Source organism: Dendrobates tinctorius, unplaced genomic scaffold (assembly GCF_039654945.1).
Source record: "Dendrobates tinctorius isolate UK_male_01 unplaced genomic scaffold, ASM3965494v1 ptg000155l, whole genome shotgun sequence".
Lineage (NCBI taxonomy): Eukaryota > Metazoa > Chordata > Amphibia > Anura > Dendrobatidae > Dendrobates > Dendrobates tinctorius.
This window is the reverse complement of record NW_027361822.1, coordinates 18189794-18215162: the sequence shown is the minus strand read 5'-3', so window position 1 is coordinate 18215162 and position 25369 is coordinate 18189794. Positions and strand designations below refer to the sequence as shown.

The window sequence follows — 25369 nt, the reverse complement described above, 5'->3', positions numbered from 1 at the left end:
GCTATGAAGGTATCGGGGGGGATGACGGTATCATTGTATGTGTCAGGTTCCTATAAGGTGTCAGGATGTCGCCGTCTATTTCTCCATGGAGGAGTGGGAGTATTTAGAAGGACACAAAGATCTGTACAAGGACGTCATGATGGAGGTTCCCCAGCCCCTCACATCACCAGGTAATAGACAGGACTAAATACACATGGCCTACAATTATCTGTATGTAAAGAATGAATTCAGTCCCTGTATGTGTTTCCTCCAGTTGTATCCAGTAAGAGGACAACACCAGAGAAATGTCCCCGTCCTCTTCTTCCGCAGGACTATAAACAAGAAAATCCCAATGTTCCTCAGGATCATCAGGTAGATGCTGCCACCACGAAGATGTGATGTGGAGAAGATTTCTTAACATTGTGAATAGATTTTTTCATGATGTTACATTGGTTGATCTTCTTCCCATTCAGGTCCCAACAATATCGGATCCTCCCAGTGGAGATCTTCTATATAAGAGAAATTTCCTGATTGACCAGTCAAGGGTGGATAGGAGAAGGTACAAGATCGCGGAGAGCATATTACACCTCACCCTAGAGATCCTCTACCGGCTTACTGGAGAGGTGAGAGATTCTGATGACATCACATTACATAATAATTATCTACAGGAATAACAGATGGACAGAACTGGAGAGGTGAGGACTCTGGAAATGTCTGTAGTGAGATTTATTAATGTGTCTCCATAACCAGGATTACACAGTAGTGAAGATCTTTAGTGAGTGCTGTCAGGCCCCGGTGTCTGAGGGATGGGGAAGACCCCTCAGGCCAATCATGGGGCCTCTACCTTACCCCCTGAAACGTGCAGGAGTCAATGACCAGAAGATCCTAGATATCATTTACAAGATGACTGAGCTGCTGACTGGAGAGGTGACTCTGCTGGGAATGCTGGGACATTTTACAGTAACACTATGAAGTGATTGGGGGATGACGGTATCATTATATGTGTCAGGTTCCTATCAGGTGTCAGGATGTCACGGTCTATTTCTCCATGGAGGAGTGGGAGTATTTAGAAGGATACAAAGATCTGTACATGGAGAACATGATGGAGGTTCCCCAGCCCCTCACATCACCAGGTAATAGACAGGACTAAATACACACGGTCTATAATTATCTGTATGTAAATAATGAATTCAGTCCCTGTATGTGTTTCCTCCAGTTGTATCCAGTAAGAGGACAACGCCAGAGAGATGTCCCCGTCCTCTTCTTCCACAGAACTGTAAACAAGAAGATCCCAATGTTCCTCAGGATCATCAGGTAGATGGAGAGAAGGTGTCATGAGATCTCCCCTATGATGTGTAGATGGCTGTGAAGATCTTGTGCTCAGTCTTGTTTTATCCACCAGTATTATAAGTTTTATACTTGTGTAATGAGAACGGTGGAGATGGCAGGATTAGAGCTGATCATAGAAGTGACTTCTCCATCTGTCTGTGACTTTTATAATATTTGTTTCAGGGTGAAGATCTGACCCATATTAATACTACAGAGACATATGTGAGGGGTGATGAGCGGTGTAAAGAGGAGATTCCTACAGATAACCGCCCAGGTGAGCAGTAACCACTAAATGCAGAGAAATCACAGATTATCCTTCCTGCAGAATTCTAGTTTTCATTTTTAGGCTATGTACCCACATATGCAGAAGATTCCTGACTGAAAACCGGACTCCTTCCCAGAAAACGTGCGTTTTTTTTGCGCAATTTTTATGCGTTTTTTTTTCGGAGCGTCCCCAGTCTCAGAAAATAATTAGAAATGCGGATTTTTCCGCGAAATTAATGAGCATGCTGTGTTTTTTACCACGATGCGTTTTTTTGCGGAAAAAACTCATCAATATGCACAAAAAGTGCAGAATTCTTTAAAATGAATGGGATGCTTCTTGTGAGTGTATTTTAAGCGTTTTTGCCAGTGAAAACACTTAAAAAACATGAAAAAAACGCTTACGAGTGCGCACACCCTTAGGGTTTGTTCTCTTAAAACTTTTTGATGTTCATTTTTACTGACCAAAGGATTTAGTGCTTAAACAGAAGAACACCCTCTTAAACACCTATTAAAGCATTTTAGCTACAACATTTCACAGGCCAAAACTAAAGTAATACAGTTTCTCCACAAAAACAAATATAGGGCCGATCTCTGTACAATCTGCTCTGACCGTTTGATCATGTGATTGCTCCAGCCTAAGTCATCCACAGCAGGAAAGGATTAGTCTCAGCTGCGGATAGTGATTGTATAAATCGGTCACTAGTTCATCCTAAAGAGGAGGCATGGAGACTGGCGGGGCACCTGGCCATCAGGGGAAGGGGATTATTAGTAATAATTATATCTCATGAGAGATAAACCCTTGAGGGCCATGGACTTGGCATCAGCGTGTATAGGGCATGTGTTGTGTGTTAGTCCCACCATGGACTTGATGCGTTGACTGTACAGAAGAGGTAAGTAACCCCATTATACGATAGACGTCTATGACCTCAAGTTAAGGATTCAGAGAATATGTAGAAGCAGGACTTGTACAGCGATAATCCAGCAACACATAGAAAGGTTAATACATCACTTTTATTCCCTGGTTAAAACTATTCCTTCTGTGCAGGTATGTGCTAACAAAAAACACATACACTTATGGCGACATCCCCGCCGACGCGTTTTATGCTTGTTCACAGCCCTTATTCATAGCTCGGGGAACAATACCCATTATCAGAGTATTAAACACTGGTGATTACATGGTACAGGAATAATCACTTAATCCAACAGTAAAAAATAAATCATAATAACATAGAAAAGAGATATGTACAATATATTTTTCTCTTTTTATTATTACAAGATGTTGACATTTTTACATGAGATCCTTCTCTTCGAGCGTCAAGTTCTAGTATTCATTTTGTCTCCTGTCTTAGAAGGATTCTTTTCAATTTTCCTCATCGTGAGGTCTTGTTAACCCTTTCAATACTATCAAGGGAAAAAAGCAATACAGAAAAGGTGCACACCTAAGAGTACAAAAGCAATTACATTTTATTAAACACCATATAGCTCCAAGATTAAAAACAATTAAAATGAAAGCCTCCCTATAGACATACAAGTGTTTCTCACAAAATAAGTATATCATCAAAAAGTTAATTTATTTCAGTTCTTAAATACAAAAAGTGAATCTCATATATTATATAGAGTCATTACACACAGAGTGATATATTTCAAGTGTTTATTTCTGTTAGTGTTGATGATTATGGTGTTTAAAAAGGTCCCTTAGTCTGTTTCAGTAGGCTCCACAATCATGGGGAAGACTGCTGACTTGATAGATGTCCAGAAGGCAGTCACTGACACACTCCACAAGGAGGGTAAGCCACAAAAGGTCATTGCTAAAGAAGCTGGCTGTTCAGAGTGCTGTATCCAAGCATATTCATGGAAAGTTGAGTGGAAGGAAAAAGTGTGGTAGAAAAAAACAAACAGCAAACAAGCAAACAGGATAACCGCAGCATTCAAAGGATTGTTAAGAAAAAGCCATTCAAAAATTTGGAGGAGATTCACAAGGAGGCAAAAGGTTAAAACAAAACGCAACTGGTTATCTTTGTCTGGTCATACAAATGCGGTAAACGTCGGTGCGGCTTATGTAATATGGATAATTCACATGAAATTACAGCCACAGCTGCTCCATATACACATAAGAACCGCACGTTTATTAATTGCAGCACAACCTATGTGGTTTATGTTATCACATGCATACAGTGCAATCTTCAATATGTCGGGTGCACTACGCGATCTGTCATGAACTCATTTTCTGCTCCACGAGTTGAGAGTTCCCCTTCCGTTCTTCCTCTGGTGGTGACAGGAGGTAGTGCGGTTGGTTTAAGTGGTAGTAATCTGCCACCTGATGAGGAAGATAACGATTAGATCTCTGGAGTATCAGACTGGATATAAGTCAGCCGACGCCCTATCCGGGTGCTGGTGATTCAGCCTGCTTCTCAGGGCCTGGACTTCAGCTCTCTTCCAGTCTTCTCAAGTTAAGTTTGTTTTTTGCTAATGTTCACACTTGCGCTTGTTGGACAATTCAGTTTTTTGTGTAATCAGCCTGCCCCTGCTGGGGCTATGCTGAAATTCCACTCCTATTAATCAGTATTTGCCAATCTGCTTTTTGTCCCTTATTAGATTGGCCTCTTTTTTGCTCTGTCTCAGAATATTTCAGAGTGCTGATATAGGTTTAGAAGTCTAGTGACTTCAGGGTTAATTTTGCTATCAGAAGTGTTGGACAATATTTTTGTAGGGTTTTTTTTGGCAGATTGCAGACAGTGTCTTTCCTTTTCTGTCCTTTCTGAATCCTCACCGATCACAAGAATTTGATTTATCTGGAGTCGGCCAAACGCTTGAATCCTAGACAGGCTAGATGGGCCTTGTTTTTCACGCGTTTTAATTTTGTGGTCTCTTTTCTTCCGGGCACTAAGAATGTTCAGGCAAACTCCCTTTCTAGGAGTTTCTTTGCTGATTCTCTTAATGTGACCGAGCCTACTACTATCCTAGGTGAGGGGGTATTTCTTTCTGTCATTTCGCCCGATTTGAGACGCGCCCTGGAGGAATTTCAGGAGGATAAACCTGAGCGTTGCCCTATGGGAAGATTGTATGTTCCTGACCAGTGGAGAAAGAGAGAGATGTCTAAAGTCCATTGCTCCGCATTGGCTGGTCATCCAGGTATTTTTGGTACCAGAGATTTGGTGAGTCGGTCATTTTGGTGGCCTGCCTTATCTCGTGATGTCAGGAATTTTGTACAGTCCTGTGGGACTTGTTCTCGGTCTAAGGCTAAGTGCACACGTTGCAGAAAATTTCTGCTCAAAAACCTGAATCCCTTCCCAGAAACCGCACCTATTTTTCCACGGCGATTTTTGTGCGGTTTTGATGCATTTTTTTCCGCAGCGGTTTCAAACCGCATGGAAGAAGCCAAAACTGCGGAAAAATCTGCAAAATTAATTAGCATGCTGCGGTTTTTACCGCGATGCGTTTTTTTTGCGGTAAAAAACGCATCAATGTGCACAAAAAGTGCAAAATGCATAGAAATGACTGGGAAGCTAATTTTTAGTGGTTTTATAGTGAAAACCGTGGTAAAAACCGCTAAAAAAACGCTGTGTGTGAACACAGCCTAAACCCTGTTCTCGTTCTAGTGGGTTGCTGATGCCCCTGCCTGTGCCCAAGAGGCCATGGACCCATATCTCAATGGATTTTATTTCTGATCTTCCTGTCTCTCAGAGAATGACTTATCAGGGTGATTTGTGATAGATTTTCGAAGATGGTCCCAACGGAAGTGTGAAAGAGGCCTTAGCCGGGCCCCATCATTTGCTCAGCCTATTTTCCTGCCTTTGTGTGTATTTTCATCTTGTTTCACCGTCAATACATGTGGGGGGCTGTCTTTCCTTTGGGGTCTGCTCTGGGGCAGTTAGTTTTCCTCTTTTCCTGCTTTAGGCTTATGTAGTTCTCCAGTTGTGACGAGGCGTCTAGGACCAACTTAGGAACGCTCCACGACTGCTGCTAGTTGTGCGGGTAAGATCAGGAATCTGCATAGTTACCAACTTCTCTGGTTTTCTGAGACTTAGCTTGTTGTCTTTTTTTCCTCCTCGGTTTCCCATTCATAACAGCGATCTCTCAGGACGAGAATTGCAGAGCATATATATGATGCCACAAATGTTACAACAAGAATGTGGTCAGGAGTTTCTCACCATTTCTTGTCTGCCCATAAAGGTTGTTTAGACTTTTTTCATGTTCCTGCATTAGAGGAAGTTCTCACCAGCGATCGAGGCGGTGATAGAGACAAAGCATTGCATTTCAAGGAAGCGCAAGTTATTTTCAAGTTTAATTGCAGAGTCCCTTCTGGATTGAGTATGAGAACGGATATTATGTATTACTATTGAATTAATCTTTTTACATCCATGATATTATGTGTATGTATTTCTCTTGAATGTTTTGTGTCATTAGTAGAATTGTCTCATTGACAGGATTAATCGCTCACTTCATTTCCTTTTCCTCCTTTTCTGTGTAACTCTGCTTTTGTACTGACCACAGACATGGTTATGAGGACACTTTTGTTCAAAACGCGTGATCCTCAGGAATTACCATTTTCACCGCATGTTTTTAAGGCATTGCAATAAACATGAAGTTTTAGCGTTTATTCTACAATCTATTTGGATGTCTGTTGCTGGAACCTTTTTGTTTGGTTTCAGTAGGCCAACATTTCAGAGTTTAAAATCATTTTTCAAGCTGGTGTTATAAAGTATTCTAATTTACTGAGATAATGACTTTTGGGTTTTCATTGGCTGTAGGCCATAATCATCAACACTAACAGAAATAAACACGTGACATAGATCACTCTGTGTAATGACTCTATATAATGAGTTTCACTTTTTGTATTGAAAAACTGAAATAAATTAACTTTTTTATGATATTCTAATTTTGTGAGAAGCACTTCTATATGGATCAATATGCAATAATATGATTTATCACAATAATGCATATATAGAGTAATAATCACTGTTAGATCTCTCAGGACTGAAGCATTAGAATCAAATACAGACCAGTTTAGCAGTATTGGCATTAATGGATCCCTAGGTGAAATTAATAATTGCAGTCAGCTATACAGTGATGGTCAAAAGTGTTGGCACCCTTGGAATTATTCCAGAAAATGACATATTTATCCCATAAAATTATCACAATCGTTCATGTTTTGTTATACACATGTTTATTTCCTTTGCGTATATTAGAACAACACAAAAAAAAAAAAAAAAAAGGCTAATTGGACATCATTTTCACACAGTACCCCAAAAATGAGCCTGACAAAACTGTTGGCACCTTTCCAAAATTGTGGATTTTGGGGTTGTTTTACTGTCTCTGGCACTGGGTGCCCTGACTGTGCGCAAGGCATCATGAAATCTGAAGATTACCAGAGGATTTTGGGTTGCAGTGTGGTGCCTGGTGTCAGAAAGCTGGGTTTGCGTTCTCGGTAATTAGTCTTCTAACAGGACAATGACCCCGAACATACTGCAAGAATCACCCAAGAATGGATGGATACTAATCGATGGAGAGTTCTTAAGTGGCAAGCAATGAGTCTGGATTGAAATCCCATTGAACACCTGTGGACAAACAATTTTGCCCTGCTCATTTTTGTGGTTGTAAGTGAAGTAATGTCCATTTTGCCTTTTTTTCTCTATTTTTGTTGTGTTGTTCCAATAATCACAAAATATCCAGAAAACGCTAAAATAGCAACTCCAAAAGCCCTAATCATGTGTAAGTAAAGTAATAAAACACATAAATGAAAAATAGATGTAGTATCACAATAAGAAAAATATACATTCTAAATGTAAAGAGTACCAGAAAGCCCTGATCTGATTCCCTATCATGAGCCTATAACAGCCGCAGATGGATGCGTGATCCACCTCGTGGCCAGCGTTCATAGGAGATCGTGACTTCTCTTATCCATAGCAGGGCTGAAGCCCTGCCATGTGTAGCACAAGTGATCAGATGATCACAGCTTCAAGTCTCCTAAGAAAAATATTGAAGCTAGTAAAAAGATACAAAAAAAGTTTACAAAAAATAAACAAAAAAAATGCATATTTGATATCGCTGCTTTTAGAAATATCCGTTGTATCAAAATACACTGCTCAAAAAAATAAAGGGACCACTCAAATAACACATCCTAGATCTGAATGACTGAAATTTTCTCATTGAATACTTTGTTCTGTACAAAGTTGAATGTGCTGACAACAAAATTACACAAAAATCATCAATGGAAATCAAATTCATTAACCAATGGAGGCCTGGATTTGGAGTCACACACAAAATTAAAATTGAATGTGATGTCCTTAAAACAAGTCAAAATGAAGCTCAGTATTGTGTGTGGCCTCAACGTGCCTGTATGACCTCCCTACAACACCTGGGCATACTCCTGATGAGGCGGCGGATGGTCTCCTGAGGGATCTCCTCCCACACCTGGACTAAAGCATCCGCCATCTCCTGGACAGTGTGTGGTGCAACGTGACGTTGGTGGATGGAGCGAGACATGATGTCCCAGATGGGCTCAATCGGATTCAGGTCTGGGGAAGGGGTGGGCCAGTCCATAGCTTCAATGCCTTCATCTTGCAGGAACTGCTGACACACTCCAGCCACATGAGGTCTGGCATTGTCCTGCATTATGAGAAACCCATGGCCAACCGCACCAGCATATGGTCTCACAAGGGGTATGAGGATCTCATCTCGGTACCCAATGGCAAGCACATGGAAGGCTGTGCGGCCCTCCAAAGAAGTGCCACCCCACACCATTACTGACCCACTGCCAAACTGGTCATGCTGAAGGATGTTACAGGCAGCAGATCGCTCTCCACAGTGTCTCCAGACTCTGTCACGTCTGTCACATGTGCTCAGTGTGAACCTGCCTTCATCTATGAAGAGCACAGGGCGCCAGTGGCAAACTTGCCAATCCTGGTGTTCTGTGGCAAATGGGAAGAGTCCTGCACGGTGTTGGGCTGTGAGCCATCTGTATTGGGGGCCATCTGTAGATGTCGGGCCCTCAAACCATCCTCATGGAGTTGGTTTCTAACCGTTTGTGCAGACGCATGCACATTTGTGGCCTGCTGGAGGTCATTTTGCAGGGCTCTGGCAGTGCTCATCCTGTTCCTCCTTGCACAAAGGCTGAGGTAGCGGTCCTGCTGCTACGTTGTTGCCCTCCTACGGCCCCCTCCACATCTCCTGGTGTACTGGCCCGTCTCCTGGTAGCGCCTCTGGACACTATGCTGACAGACACAGCAAACCTGTCAGAGACACCGCACTGCACTTGCTCATAGAGCCAGTGCGCGTGTCCTGAGTACAGAAGCAGTGCTGAAAGATACCTGTAGAGACGGGCAGCAGAGGTGACCATGCGTGCTTCAGGCTAATAGTGTTAGGGTCCAGTCAGCGCTGGAAAGTAAAGAGGCATAGGACCTGCGGACACTGAAAATGAATAATCTGCACGGGACCTATGGTCATGTGACTGCAAGGGGGCGGGGCTTAGCGTCCTGTATTCAGATAGGACAGGACACCATACAAACAACTCAGTCAGGCAAAACAGAGGTCACAGCAGTACAGGCAAACGAGGTACAGGAGGGACAAACAGACGGGTAGTCAGACAGAGCCAAAGGTCATACACAAGAGGACGACGTGGTACCAAGGGGACAAGCAGAGAGAAGTCGGGTCATTACACGAGAGGTAGCGCAGTACAAGAGGGTCAGGCAGAACTCGTAACAGGGACAGAACCAGATCACAACCGAACAAGCAAGCAAGATATCAGGCACAAGGCACACGTATACAAGAGGTCACTTAACTCAGCCGAGGGCAGGAGTATAACTGACACCGGACCCAGGTCCAGTGAGCACTAAATAGCCTCCTGCTGCCAGAGAGAGGCAGCACAATTAACCCATAGTCTAACCAGGACGGGTCAAAGCAAAATCCCTTCCTGGATCATGACAAAACCTTCCCACAGCTTGCATAGATGTGCCATCCTGGATGAGCTGCACTACCTGAGCAACTTGTGTGGGTTGTAGAGTCTGTCTCATGCTACCACGAGTGTGAAAGCACAACCAACATTCAGAAGTGACCAAAACATCAGCCAGAAAGCATTGGTACTGAGATGTGGTCTGTGGTCCCCACCAGCAGAACCACTCCTTTATTGAGGGTGTCTTGATAATTGTCAGTAATTTCCATCTGTTGTCTATTCCATTTGCACAACAGCATGTGAAATTGATTGTCAATCAGTGTTGCTTCCTAAGTGGCAAGTTTGATTTCACAGAAGTTTGATTTACTTGGAGTTATATTCTGTTGATTAAGTGTTCCCTTTATTTTTTTGAGCAGTGAGTAAAGTAAATGAATCCAATCGGTAAATGGCCTAATGAGAAAAAAAATTGAAATGCCTGAATTGCGTTTTTTTGGCCACTGCAAAATTGCAATAACAGACAATAAAAACACTATCTATCCCAAAATGGTATCAATAAAAACGTCAACTCAGGGAGCAGAAAATAAGCCCTCACACAAGCACCAAATCCAAAAAAATGGAAACGCTCTGGGTCTCAGAAAATGGTCACATAAGCTAATTTTTTTCACCACTTACCATATTTTTCAGATTATAAGACGCACTTTTGTTCCCCCATATTTTGGGGGAAAGTGGGGGGTGCGTCTTATAATCCGAATGTGTCCTATAGAGTAGGGGGGGTGGCTCTGGCATGGTGTCAGGAGTGGACTGACTGCAGGCTACAGAGACAGCGGGTGGTCAGTGCTACTGCTCATTAGGATCATGTAATATTCACTGCACCCGCTGTCCATCACCTTGGTGCTGAAGCCGTGCCGACTTGGTGGACAGGGGAGCAACGCATATTGCATGTGCCTGCACTCTCCCCTCACTGCCCCGTCACTACGTCACTATAGTCTCCTTCTGATGAGGGGAATATAGGGACGGGGGGGCCATGTACATGCCAGCAGGGGGGAATATAGGGACGGGGGACCATGTGCATGCCAGCAGGAGAAAATATAGGGATGAGGGGAGCTGTAGGCATGCCAGCAGAGGGAAATATAGGGACGGGGGGCCATGTGCATGTCAGCATCAGCAGGGGGCATATAGTGACCGGGGGAGACATATCCAGGTTTTCATGGGAGGGGGGCTATGTGCCAGCACAAGGGGGCCATGTACCAGGATGGGGGTTATATAGATACCAGGATGAGGGACATATATATGATTTGAAAGACGGACACTGGCATTATAAGACACACCTCCATTTAACATAAAAAAAAAATTCTCTTTTTCTTCACCAAATTTGGGGGTGCGTTTTATAATCAGGTGCGTCTTATAAAGCGAAAAATACGGGTAAATAAAAAAGAACCCCTACATGTTTGGTATTTACGTACTCAGACTGACCTAAGTAATCTTATTGCCAGGTCAGTTTTAGCATTTAGTGAACATGGTAAATAGAAAACACAAAACAGAATTGTGGAATTGCACTTTTTTTTTTTGCAATTTTACCACATTTGGAATTTTTTTGCCTATTTTCCCTGTACGATATATTTAAAAAATTGTAAATTGTTTTATTCAAAACTACAATTCATCCTGCAAAAAACAAGCCCTCAAATGGTTATATTGACAGAAAAACTAATATATGTCTCTGGGAAGAAAGGAAGAAAAAATGCAATCGCAAAAATTTTAAAATCACAAGGTCATGAAGGGGTTAAAAAGGTTCTTAAGAGCATAAGAAACCCACTCCAAATCACTCACCTATTCTTAAAAATAAAGGAATTTTAAAAGTTAGCATATTTGTTATTCCCATCATAGCATAGATTCACACAACCACTTTTTTCTTTACAAAGTTTTGAATTTTTATAAGCTGCCGACTTAGCAAGGTGCAGAACAAGATGGCAGTGGAGACTGGAATAGAGGTCTGTCCTCTTCAGCGATGATTCCAGTTTTTGTCTTGAATGCAACGATAGCCAGAGATTGGTCTGGAGACTATGATGACCATGCAGTGAGGAAGCCTTAACGAGGGAATGTCACGCTGGTCCTACTCCCATGATTATACTGTGTGGTGGCATAATGTACGGTATCCGGACCCCTATAATCTTTATTCTAAGTACACTAATAGCTCGGCGTTGCAGTGATCTGGCCAGTTCTCCAAAGTATCTCAGGAGATGTTTCTCTACACACGCAACAACCCCAGGCTGCATATTGCTTGTGGTACTGTGAGCTGCCTGCGTGGTCTAAACGTGCTCTCATGTTCTGCAGCGTCTCCTGACTTCTCTGCCATTGAGCATTTCTGAGACATCATTGGTTGGCAATTGCAAATTGAGCTGCCAGCAGCAGATCTTGAGGATTTTCTTGCCCATGTGCATTCAGTGCGGCAGAACATTCCTCATACGACCATTAATAACCTCACTGATAGCAATCAAAGCATGTAAGTGCATTTTTATACAAGCCACTCATACTCGATACAGAAAAGATAGAGATGTTTTGAAAATTTTGTTTCCATTTTTTATCATTTCCAAATTACTAACATGTATTTCGATCCTGTGATTTCCATAACTTCACAACTTTTCTTTCTGGGTGCTACAATTTCAATATTGAGGAGTGTGGTAAGTCTGGCATATTGTGAGTCCACCGCAGATAGTATTTTTCAAAGCCAAATGTAGCGATGGACATATTTTAATTGTAAGGCAACAAACCCATCAATGGTATTGGTCAGTTCTGCCATAATCATGCTTACCAGCAAGGTTATGCAAACTGTGGAATGCTGATGATGGCCGAAACAGACAGTGGATCCAAGGAATATCTGGTAGACAGGCATGCAGGGACTCCCTAGGAAACAGGAATTAGTCGCTGACTGGCATTTTACAGTTTATGAAGTTAACAAGTAATCTAGGTCATGCAGAGTAGTGAGGCAGATGGATGTATAAGCATTGGATGAGGCAAGAAGCAGTTCAGGAGCAACCCAAGATCAATTTTTAGCATTGATTCATTCCATGTCTATTGAAAAATAAATATACATTTAATTTTTTTTGCAGCTAACTGGACCGTGATCTCAGAGAATTACCAGATATTTTCACATTTTAATGCAAATGATCCTGGTATCACAGCTCATACTTTTGAAGAGCATCCCATTACATCAGACATACCTCTCGTCCTTCTTAATAAAAATAAATATAACAAAAGGGATGGTGAACATCCAAGAGCATATACAAGAAAGAAGCCATTTTCATGTTCGGAATGTGGAAAATGTTATAGATCAAAATCTGATCTTACTAGCCATCAGAGAATTCACACAGGGGAGAAGCCATTTTCATGCTCAGAATGTGGTACATTTTTTAATCAGAAGACAAATCTTGCTGCACATCTGAAAATTCACACAGGCCAGAAGCCATTTTCATGCTCAGAATGTGAAAGAAGTTTTTCAAACAAATCCTCTCTTGCTGCACATCTGAAAATTCACACAGGAGAGAAGCCATTCTCATGTTCAGAATGTGTAAAAAGTTTTTCATACAAATCCTCTCTTACTTGGCATCTGAAAATTCACACAGGGGAAAAGCCATTCTCATGTTCAGAATGTGTAAAAAGTTTTTCATACAAATCATCTCTTGCTCAGCATCAGAAAATTCATACAGGGGAAAAGCCATTTTCATGCTTAGAATGTGTGAAATGTTTTATAACGAAATCTGATCTTACTAAACATCAGAGAATTCACACAGGGGAGAAGCCATTTTCATGCTCAGAATGTGAAAAAAGTTTTTCTGACAAATCATCTCTTGCTCAGCATCAGAGAATTCACACAGGGGAGAAGCCATTTTCATGCTCAGAATGTGAAAAAAGTTTTTCTGACAAATCATCTCTTGCTCAGCATCTGAATATTCACACAGGCGAGAAGCCATTTTCATGCTCAGAATGTGAAAAAAGTTTTTCAATCAAATCCTGTCTTGCTAGACATCAGAAAGTTCACAGAGGGGAAAAGCCATTCTCATGTTCAGAATGTGTGAAATGTTTTATAACGAAATCTGATCTTAATAAACATCGGAAAATTCACACAGGGGAAAAGCCATTTTCATGCTCAGAATGTGGGAAATGTTGCTTAACGAAATCTAATCTTACTCAGCATCAGAAAATTCACACAGGGGAAAAGCCATTTTCATGTTCAGAATGTGTGAAATGTTTTATAACGAAATCTGATCTTACTAAACATCGGAAAATTCACACAGGGGAGAAACCATTTTCATGCTCAGAATGTGGGAAATGTTGCGTAACGAAATCTAATCTTACTAAACATCAAAGAATTCACACAGAAAAGAAGCGATTTTCATGTTCAGAATGTGGTAAATTTTTTAATAAGAAGACAAATCTTGCTGCACATCTGAAAATTCACACAGGAGAGAAGCCATTTTCATGCACAGAATGTGAAAAAAGTTTTTCAAGAAAATACTCTCTTGCTCAGCATCAGAAAATTCACACAGGGGAACAGCAATTCTCATGCTCAGAATGTGGGAAATGTTTTATAATGAAATCTGCTCTTACTAAACATCAGAAAATTCACACGGGGAGAAGCCATTTTCATGTTTAGAATGTGGAAAATGTTTTATAACGAAATCTGATCTTACTAATCAGAGAATTCACACAGGGGAGAAGCCATTTTACATGTTTATTTTATTACTCGGAGAAATCACATGGGCAGGTAGACATTTTCTTTTAAATAATTTACTAGGCAAATTGTATGAGTGACAGTCAATGTTAATTCACATGTCGTCATACAAGAGAAATGGGAAATAATTTAAATCACGGATTGATGACTAATAAATGTAATTAATTACCAATAAACATCTGTTATTAGAAAGCAAACAATGGAAATAAAGCATCTATAAACTGATTCGTGCACCTTATTAGAGACACCCATCTATTAGTATATTGGACATCCTCTGGCCTTTCTAAGGCTGGTTTCACATTTGCGTTTTTTAGCGCTGGAAAAAAACGCATATGTGCGCATGCGTTTTTTCCCCTATATTTAACATGGGTGCGCATACCTGCGCGCTTGTAAGCGCATGTATGCGATTTTCATGCGCTGCGTTTTTTTGGGGTGTGCGTTTGTATTTTCCAGACGCAGCATGTTGCATTTTTTGGCCGTGCAAAAAAGCGCATGCGCACATATGCGCACGTTTTGCGCTAAAAATGGCCATTATAGCCTATGGATGCGCATATGTGCGCACTGGCATGCTCATGTATGCGTTTTTTTGCATATGCGTTTTTTTTTTTTTAACCATGGAATTTAGGGGTTTGGGTTAGAGTTAGGGTTAGTTAAGGGGGTTTAGGGTTAGGGTCAGGGTTAGGGTTGGGGTTTGGGTCAGGGTTAGGGTTAAGTATGGTTTGGTTAAGGGTCAGGGTTAGGGTCAGGATTAGGGTTAAGTATGGTTTGGTTAAGGGTTAGGGTCAGGGTTAGGGTCAGGGTTAGGGTTAAGTATGGTTTTGTTAAGGGTTAGGGTCAGGATTAGGGTTAAGTATGGTTTTGTTAAGGGTTAGGGTCAGGGTTAGGGTCAGGGTTAGGGTCAGGATTAGGGTTAAGTATGGTTTTGTTAAGGGTTAGGGTCAGGGTTAGGGTCAGGGTTAGGGTCAGGATTAGGGTTAAGTATGGTTTGGTTAAGGGTTAGGGTTAGGGTCAGGGTTAGGGTTAAGTATGGTTTTGTTAAGGGTTAGGGTCAGGGTTAGGGTTAGGGTCAGGGTTAGGGTTAGTTAGGGTTTAGGGTTTGGGTTAAGTATGATTTGGTTAAGGGTTAGGGTCAGGGTTAGGGTCAGGGTTAGGGTTAGGGTCAGGGTTAGGGTTAGGGTCAGGGTTAGTTAGGGTTTAGGGTTTGGGTTAGGGTTAAGTATGATTTGGTTAAGGGTTAGGGTCAGGGTTAGGGTCAGGGTTAGGGTTAGTAAAGTCATGGTTTGGGTTAGTGTGAGGGGCCACCTAAAAATGTTGGAAAAAAACGCAAACGCGGTAAAAACGCACTAAAAACGCATACAAACGCATAAAAACGCTGCGTTTTTTTCATGCATGCTCATAAAAATGCTTGAAAAAAACGCAGCAGTTGTATGCTTTTGTATGCGTTTTTTCAATGCGTTTTTTTGCGGGAAAAACGCGCTGCAAAAAAAAGCAAGTGTGAAACTAGCCTAAGTGCAGAAATTTCTTGTCACATAAATTTTAAATGTAGGATTGTTGGCCCATGCAGGCTGGATGTCTTCTTGCAAGTGTGGCAAAAGATTAAATCTCTGTTTACTTCTTCCAATTGTAGTTCACACATCAGTGATTTTCTTATTTGCAAAAAAAAAAAAACGGCACTCCTGGAGTGTTTCCACTCTTTAGGCACATAAGGGACTCTCCAAACCAGACATGGCGTCCGCCAATAATTCCAGCAAATTTTAAATTCAAAAAGTCAAATGGCTGTTCTTCCTTTTCTGAATCCTGCCATGCGCCCAAACAGTAGTTTTCCTCCACATATTGGGTATCTGCATACTTAGGAGAAATTGCACAACAAATTGTATGATACACTTCTGTTACCCTTGTGAAAATAAAAAAATTGGGACTAAAAGAACATTTTTGTGGGAAAAAATTGATTTTTTTCTTATTATGGCCCAAACATAATAGACTTCTTTGAAGCACCTGGGGGTTCAAGGTGTTCACCACACATCTAGATAAGTTCCCTGAGGGGTATAATTTAAAAAAACTGGGGTCACTTGTGGGGGAGTTTCCACTACTTAGGCACATCAGAGGCTCTACAAATGCAACATGGCAACCACTAATGATTCCATCAAATTTTGCATTCAAAAAGTCAAATGGCGCACTGCTCCTTTTGAGCCCTGCCGTGCCCCGAAACAATAGTTTTACCCCACATATGGGGGATTGGCATACTCAGGAGAACTTGCACAACAAATTGTATGGTGCAATTTCTCCCGTTACCTTTGTGAAGAAGTCAAATTGCGCTTCTCTTTCGAGCTCTGCAGTGTGCCAAAACTCAAGAGAAAATGCACAACAAATTTTCGGGTCCATTTTATTTCCTGTTACCCTTACAAAAATAGAAAATGGGTTTAAAATAAAATTTTTGTGAAAAAAAGTTAAATGTTAATTTTTTCCTTTCATATTCCATTAATTCCTGTGAAGCACCTGAAGGATTAATAAAACTCTTGAATGTGGTTTTGAGCACTTGAGGGGTGCAGATTTTAGAAAAGTGTCACTTTTGGGTATTCTCTGTCATATAGGCCCCTCAAAGTCACATCAACTGTAATGTAGTCCCTAAAAAAATGGTTTTGTATATTTAGTTGGAAAAATGAGAAATCGTTGGTCAGCCTTTAACCCTTATAACTTTCTAACAAAAAATTTATGCTTCAAAAATTGTGCTGTTGTAAAGTAGACTTGTGGGAAATGTTATTTATTAACTATTTTGTGTGATATAACTCTGATTTAAGGCTGGTTTCACATTTGCGTTTTTTAGCGCTGGAAAAAAACGCATATGTGCGCATGCGTTTTTTCCCCTATATTTAACATGGGTGCGCATACCTGCGCGCTTGTAAGCGCATGTATGCGATTTTCATGCGCTGCGTTTTTTTGGGGTGTGCGTTTGTATTTTCCAGACGCAGCATGTTGCATTTTTTGGCCCTGCAAAAAAGTGCATGCGCACATATGCGCACGTTTTGCGCTAAAAATGGCCATTATAGCCTATGGATGCGCATATGTGCGCACTGGCATGCTCATGTATGCGTTTTTTTGCATATGCGTTTTTTTTTTTTAACCATGGAATTTAGGGGTTTGGGTTAGAGTTAGGGTTAGTTAAGGGGGTTTAGGGTTAGGGTCAGGGTTAGGGTTGGGGTTTGGGTCAGGGTTAGGGTTAAGTATGGTTTGGTTAAGGGTTAGGGTCAGGGTTAGGGTCAGGATTAGGGTTAAGTATGGTTTGGTTAAGGGTTAGGGTCAGGGTTAGGGTCAGGGTTAGGGTCAGGGTTAGGGTTAAGTATGGTTTTGTTAAGGGTTAGGGTCAGGGTTAGGGTCAGGATTAGGGTTAAGTATGGTTTGGTTAAGGGTTAGGGTCAGGGTTAGGGTCAGGGTTAGGGTTAGGGTCAGGGTTAGGGTTAAGTATGGTTTTGTTAAGGGTTAGGGTTAGGGTTAGGGTCAGGATTAGGGTTAAGTATGGTTTGGTTAAGGGTCAGGGTTAGGGTCAGGGTTAGGGTTATGGTCAGGGTTAGGGTTAGGGTCAGGGTTAGGGTTAAGTATGGTTTTGTTAAGGGTTAGGGTTAGGGTCAGGGTTAGGGTTAGGGTCAGGGTTAGGGTTAGTTAGGGTTTAGTATTTGGGTTAGGGTTAAGTATGATTTGGTTAAGGGTTAGGGTTAGGGTTAGGGTCAGGGTTAGGGTTAGTAAAGTCATGGTTTGGGTTAGTGTGAGGGGCCACCTAATGTTGGAAAAAAACGCAAACGCGGTAAAAACGCACTAAAAACGCATACAAACGCATAAAAACGCTGCGTTTTTTTCATGCATGCTCATAAAAATGCTTGAAAAAAACGCAGCAGTTGTATGCTTTTGTATGCGTTTTTTCAATGCGTTTTTTTGCGGGAAAAACGCGCTGCAAAAAAAAGCAAGTGTGAAACTAGCCTAAGGGCATAAAAAATTAAAAGTTTGAAAATTGCTAATTTTTCCAAATTTGCAATATTTTCACAAATAAATGCAAGTGAAATCTAACAAATTTTACCAGTATCATGAAGTACAAGTATTCTAGAGTTATTACTTTATAAAATGAGGTTTTTTTTTGTTATAAAACACAATATAATTTTTTGGGGCTTTTTATTCTAATGGTTTTTGGCACTTAAACATTCCAAAATATTGTTCCTCTCTAGCTTTGATAACATAGAGTAAGAACTCCTGAAAGGGACATAATGCTAATCTCATGTGCTGTATAGTTATGTAGATGACAGCTGTTAAATGACGGCCGACAAAGGTGTATCTAGGGTTTCTGGCACCCGGAACAAGAATTCAGCTAGGCGCCCCTCTCATCATTCTCAGTTTATTTGAGTAGTGGTTGTGACATCTCTACCAGGACCTGCTTTTGAGACTTCAGCTTCTGTAGCCAGATGCTGCCTTATTCACTCTGCTGGCCGTGGTGGTGATAGAAATTTCAGAACCAGAAGCTCTGGACAGTGAGGCCTTTCTAGCCAATATGGTTAGTTTGGCTGAGATCCGAAGTGTCATCTGTCTGGCAACATGGGTGTGTGTGCTTTTAGCTGTAGTTATCAGCTCCCTGCTCCAGCTACTCAGATTGTGCCACACCATACTAAGCCTTCCAGTTTGCTGTTGGAAGCTGCTAAAGATAGCTTAGTGTTTCCCTGGCTAGGTGTGCATCTGCTCCTGTTTTGTTAAGTGCATTCCGTGCATTCCTGTATTGACTCCGGCTAGTTTCTCACTATTATAGATCCTGATTTTGTTCTTGTCATGAGTCTCTGCTCTGACCCTTGTTGGTGACCTTTCCTACCTCTGGATAGCAGCCCATTCATGGTAGCATTCCATTGGGTCCTGTTGTAAAATCAGATCCTAGTACAGATGTTAAAGGGCATAGGGATTTCTCTGGAGTTTTCCAGACAGTGGCTTGTGTCAAGTCTGTCTGTTAGGATTGCACCAAGGCTAAGTGGTGCCCCACTCCCCTTGTTCGTGTTATAATGTGGAATGTCATGTATGTTTTGTAATGCTGTTACTGTGTAGTGTAATGTATAAATATATATGTTGTAGGGAAAGTGCAGTACTTAAATTAGCCCACTAGATGGGGACACATAAGCACACATAGAACAGGGTAGGAAATAGTTAACATAGGGGAGGCCAACTGTGGGTAAGTCAGAGTTTCCCCCATTTTAGTTAGTAGCACCGGAGAGCCCGGACAGGGCGGTTGGCAACATGACATTAAGCAAGTAGCCCAGTCGTGTAGGGCCTGTGGGCAGAAGGTCACAGCAGTAAAGGAGTGCAGGACAGCTCCAATTTGTGGCAGCCAATTACGTGGGCAGATGCCCTTATGTCTGCGGCGATACGGACAGGTTAACTCCTGAAGTTAGTGAGACTGACCAGAAGGAACGCTGCAGTACCGGACGAGTCGGTACGACCCTGGGACATTCCGGAAGAAGTGAGGTAAAGCACAGGGAAAGAAAAGGATGTACTCTGTGATGAACCCTATGTTGCTTCTATGACTGAGCTGGACGTACTGAGAATGGAACCAAGTAAAGTCATTTATTTTAAGTTTGAACTGGACTCTGTCTCTCTTTGTATGAAACCGCCAGAAGGAAATCCTCAGCAGATCAGAGAGGACCCTGATGGGACCGAAAGTGGAAAGAAGGGTATGCTACGAAGGGGACACTGTGTGCATGTGGAAGAAGACCAGGTCGTCATTGAGTCATTGTCAGCCACGACAACCGCCCTGGCTTCCCCCACATGCCCGAGTCAGCTTTTTGAGCCTGTGGCTTTAGACAGACGTTTCATTATATCTGGTCCAAACAAATAATGGATCCACTGCAAATGCTGAAGCATCAAATGCAAGACCTGGCCAGTGTCTTGCCGAACAAATGCAGCAAATACAATCCACTCGAGCCCAAGCTATTGTAGCACCTTGCTTTATTTTCTTGGAACCGAATGTAAACGTTCATGACACATTTTCAGGAGACTATAATTTTTTTTTTTATTTTATGACAAGCCATAGCTTATATTTCAGGCTCCACCAACTTTCATTTGGTCCTGAGACCCAACATGTGGGACTCATCATATTCCTGCTGTAGCAAAACCCCAGGTTTGGGCCTTCTCTTTATCCCCTGACACCCTAGAATTATTCACTGTAGACATATTTTTTGAGGCCTTAAGGGGGCTTTACACATAGAGATATTGCAAGCAACGTCGCTAAATCGTGACCAAGTTTGTGACGCAGCAGCGATATTGCTAGCAATATCGCTACATGTGATACTTACCTCCGTCCGCCTCCCCCCGCTGGTTATCGCTGATCGTGCAAGAACGTCCTGGGCCGTTTCTCGTCGGCCGCTTCCTGCTGGCGCCGACGAGCGACGCGTGGATGCGGGCGGAGGACGTCTTCATCGCCGCGTCTGACAGGTAAGTAACGATCGCTGCTGCGTCGCTGGTGAGATCTGCCTGTTTGGCAGTTCACCAGAGACCATTTAGCGGTGAACCAGCGATCCTGACCAGGTCATCGTGGTCGGGATCGCTGGTGCATCGCTAAATGTAACGGCACCCTTAGAGCTGAGCAAAGTTACAACTGACAATCTGCAGTTCACAGTAAGCCAGCTTAATACCTTGCAAATCATTAGAGGACGGGAGGCACCTGGGGAATGCCTGCAGGTTATACCAGATTGAACAGCGGGGCTGTCAATCAAAATGCTGACAGCTCAACATGCCCCAGGATCAATCAGATAACACGGATTGTCATTCGAAAACCGACAGTCCAGCTTATCAAAGATCCGATAAGGTGACTGAGCTGTCGCTCACAGCATCCCTAGGCCACAGTCAGTGATGAAACTTTGACAATTGTACAGCGTTTCGGTGTTTGGCCACAGACTCACAGTGAAATGACCAGGCTCTTCATGGTTGGTTTCTTTCTGGACTCTCTGAAAAAGTTAAGGACAGGTTGGTTATATCTCTTTCTACTGACTCTTTATACTGCCATGTCCCTGGCCATCAGTACACAGACAGGAACACAATGTTGACTCTGTACCTTGTCCTAAGACTTGTTCACTTATTACCCTCACTGAGGAACTCATGCAGATTGGGGTCACTCACAAGCCAGTGTTTAGTAACCACTGTGGAGAGTCTGGTCATCAGAGGTCTTCCTTCCCAAGACAACTTACACCCAAACAAATCAGCATCTGGGTGGGCCCGAGGATGCCCACCTAGGTGGACAGATATTTCCTGATGATTCTGCAAAATTAGTGTTACCTGTTTGCTTATCTTGACTAGAAAAATCTGTGAGGCTTCAGGCCTTTATTGATTGCAGTTCGGCATCAAATTTTGTTGATGCCAAGTTGGCAAAGGATCTTGATTTACCCTTGCTAAAATTTGGTGTTCCTATGAAAATCACTGCTATTGATACACCTCTGACCCAGGGTGTGGTGAAGTATGTCACTAAGGAGGTGTCCCTGTTGTTGATTCTTTACATTTTGAATCTATGTAATTTTTTTGTCCCTGAGAACTTTTTCACGGCTGTGGTCTTGAGCATGCCTTGGTTACGTAAAAATAAGCCAGTAATTGACTGGCACCAGGGTGATATTGTGCACTCGAGCACTGAGTGTCAGCAGAAATATATGTCCTGTTCTGTGAATCTGTCTAAAGCTATACCCAATGGTTTACCTCATGTATTCATAAATTTAGCTAATGTATTTTCTGTGCCCAAATCTGAAAAACTACTCCCAGGCAGGGATTATGATTGTTCAATAAACCTGATTCATATTTAACTAATGTCAGGCAGTGAAAATATAGTAGACAGTCTGCAAAAAGGGTTCATCAGACCTTCCATGTCACCAGTAGGCACTGGTTTATTTTTTATTGATAAAAAAGATGGTGGTCTCAGACCTTGCATTGACTATTGCGAACTTAACTCAATTACTGTAAGGAATCAGCATCCTCTGGAGTGGGTGGAAACTAAGTCTATAAAAGCCTTACAGCATTATCTTGGGTTTGTAAAACATCGTAACTTTATAAAAAATATTTCCATGATTGACGAACCACTCCCTGACTTGACTAAGAAGGGAGCAGATGTGATTAATTGGAAGCCTATGGCCATCTCTGTCTTTTCTGAGTTAGGCCATTGCGAGTGCAATGCAAGAAACTCGCGCAAGTCTCTCACCTCAATACCCGGCACTGCCGGCAGTGGTTCGGAGCAGAGCATTCAGCTGCGTAGAAATGGCGGCAATGTCGAGTATTGAGGCAAGAGACTCGAGTGAGTTTCTCACTTTCACTCGCAAGTGTGACCCCGGAATTAAAGAAATTTTGGTGAAGATGCAGATGGCGCTTCCATTTTTTGAAAGGAATTCCAATAAGGAGGTCAGAGGGCTATCAACCAAAATGTGTAGATAGACAGCAGATTATTATTATTATTATTTTCGCTCTCAAACTTTTGTGGGGAGGAGGACTCCCAGACAGTGACTGGGCCGGAACTCAGGGGACCACCATCAGGGTTCCTAAAGGAACAGCACTGGGGGGACAACAAAGGGAGACACATGACTAAAGGTGTCAGGGCAACAGGGGGCGGGGCGAAGACAAAAGGAGCAGGGGGCGGGCTCAGTTGGCAGAGAGTGTGACAGGAGGCGAGAAGCCGAGTGACTTAGAGAGAGACGGGGCGACGAGCGGTGTGTGTAAGAGACACCGTCAGGAGTCTGTGAGGAGAAAGCTATGCACTCACCGACAAGAGAGGCTGCTCCCCGCCCACGGTCGCACACAGCCACACCCGCTGTCCCCCGCCCTTTTGAGACAGGTCCGTTACCTCAAGTCGCTGCTGCGACGACACGTAAAAAACGGCTACAGCGGCCTGGACACTGCCCCCCTGTCTCCTTCCACAGCTGCGGCCCTGCCATCACTGGCCTCAGTGGACGCCACCTCGCCATAGGCGGCAATAGAGGCCCACGTCCCGTCTACAAAGTGACCCTGAGCTGAGGCCGGCCGATCGTCATTTGGGAAACTGCGTCATCACTGCCCTGTGAGACGAGAGCCGGTAAACGATGTCCTGAAAGCCCCACCAGCACAGATTCTTCAGGGCCTGTTGTGCCCCACCAGCACAGAGTCTTCAGGGTCTGTTGTGCCCCTCCAGCACAGAGTCTTCAGGGCCTGTTGTGTCCCACCAGCACAATTTCTTCAGGGCCTGTCGAGCCCAAATCATCCCGGGATATCGAGGCGTCAAGGCAGCCGCATCAGCGACCTCTAAGCGGCCGCACCTACAATCCCGAGCGACGTCTGGAAGGATAAGTGAACTATAGGAAATAAGGACCCATAGTTTGGCCATACATGGCCTTCAACACCCTGACTAACCGGGTTAGTCACATTGAATATAAGAAAAGTATTGTTTATTTTGTTGAGTCCCTGCGAGGACAGATTGTTGTTACCCCTTTTACTTGTTCAGCATAGCCCCAGCGGCTCCAAGTTATAAAAGTTGATTTTACAAGTCATACCCTGTCTCGTGTCTCGTCACTGCATCCTGAGAATCTGCTCAACCCTACACTTGGCGTAGTCGGCAGGATGCAGTCTCCGAGGAAACGGACAGTGGTGCCCCCGATCAGGGTGGAGCTGTCAACTCCACAAATAATGAGGGTCCCCGCTCCAGCATTTCATTGGGGGCCATGCTGAACAACCTGCCTAGATTTTCCAGCTCCAATACTATGCTATGGAGCTGGACAGAGCGGATGCGGGGGCTCTTTCGGATGCACCCAATGACCCCTGATCTGGAAGCCAAAGTGGCACTCATGGCACTAGACGGGGAGGTGCGGAGGTCAGTGATGTTGAAACCTCCGGGGCACCGCAACACTTTGGAAAAAGTGTTACAGATAGTAGAACAGACCCATGGGGACCCTACTAATATGGGAGAGTTAAGAACCCGTTTGTTTAGTCGGATGCAGGCAGAGTGGGAGACGATCACTCAGTACATGAATGTCCTCCAAGAATTGCATACGGCTATTGATAGGAAGGACGGGGTAGGGGTAGGACCTGTTGACATTACCCTACGTGACCGACTAGTGACTGGTTTGCGAGATCCATTAGTAAAGCAGGCATTGCTGGAGCAGAACAGAATGAATCCCCGAATAGACTTTTCAGAGGTGGGAAGTCAGGCACGGGTTCAAGAGCAGGGGATGGCGGTCCCCGTGGGGAAGGTCCGAGGTGTGGAGGCCTCCGCGAACGCAGTCGAGGAGCCTCAGTGGGTGGAGGAGATGAAGCAAGAGTTGAAAAATATTAAGGGTGAGTTGGCCGAAGTAAAGAGAAGAACCGAGACCGGGACTGGACGACCTAGCTTTAACCCCGGCCCCTGGGGATCACGCCCCCCGCAGGGTGGTCAGCCTACACAGGCCCGGTGTTTTGAGTGTGGAGAACCAGGCCACTTCGCCCAAGAGTGTCCGCGGCGGCCATTATACTAAAGGGCTCCGGGCTGGGGGGACGCCGCTCGGAGCCGAAAACCACAACTAGGGGTGGTAGAAGTCCCGAAGATTTGGTAGCAAAGTGTCCGGTGGTATGGGCAGAAGTGGAGGGCTGGGCCGTCCGGTGTCTGGTGGACACGGGGTCACAAGTAACCACAATGCCCGCAACGTACTTTCAACAAAACTTCCCGGAGGCAGCAAGACCTCAGTGGGGGCCCATGATCAGTCTAATAGCCACCAACCAACTGCCGGTCCCGGTTGCTGGGGTAGTGTGGGTGCAGGTGATGTTGTGCAGTAAATCCCTTGGTCGCAAATGGGTGGTGCTAACTCAAGGAGAAGCTGATCAACGGCACCCCGTCACCCTAGGCATGAATATTTTACGAGAGTTCGTCAACTTACTACTAAATGATCCCACACAGAATATTCTGAAGCAGTGGGGTTCTCGCACAGCTCAGGGACAGGTATTCCAGCAGCTGGTGCGAGGTGCGCGGGTGCATCAGGACTGCCAGGAGGGCGAGGCTCTGGGCAAGGTCATCGCGTCAGCAGCTCCCCTGCTTATGCTACCTCCTGGACAGACTGTGGTGGTCCTGCCATTTCGAGCCCCAATACCTTCTGGAGGGCGTGGAGGTGCAGGTGGAGCCGTGTCACTCGGAGCACTTACCTCCTGGCATACTGGTGGCCCATTCCCTGGCTACGGCG

General features: G+C 43.6%; 1 protein-coding gene across 1 annotated transcript in view; it reads left to right on the top strand.

The window, feature by feature from the left end:
- The window catches only part of LOC141051180 (uncharacterized), a 90468-nt gene that overhangs the window by 29182 nt on the left and 35917 nt on the right, over window positions 1-25369 (top strand). Inside the window, 10 exon segments of the mRNA XM_073548045.1 lie at window positions 47-170; window positions 254-351; window positions 453-602; window positions 730-906; window positions 989-1112; window positions 1196-1293; window positions 1492-1582; window positions 12571-14085; window positions 14088-14268; window positions 21547-21661. Of these exon segments, the coding sequence (XP_073404146.1) occupies window positions 47-170; window positions 254-351; window positions 453-602; window positions 730-906; window positions 989-1112; window positions 1196-1293; window positions 1492-1582; window positions 12571-14085; window positions 14088-14268; window positions 21547-21661 (2673 nt within the window).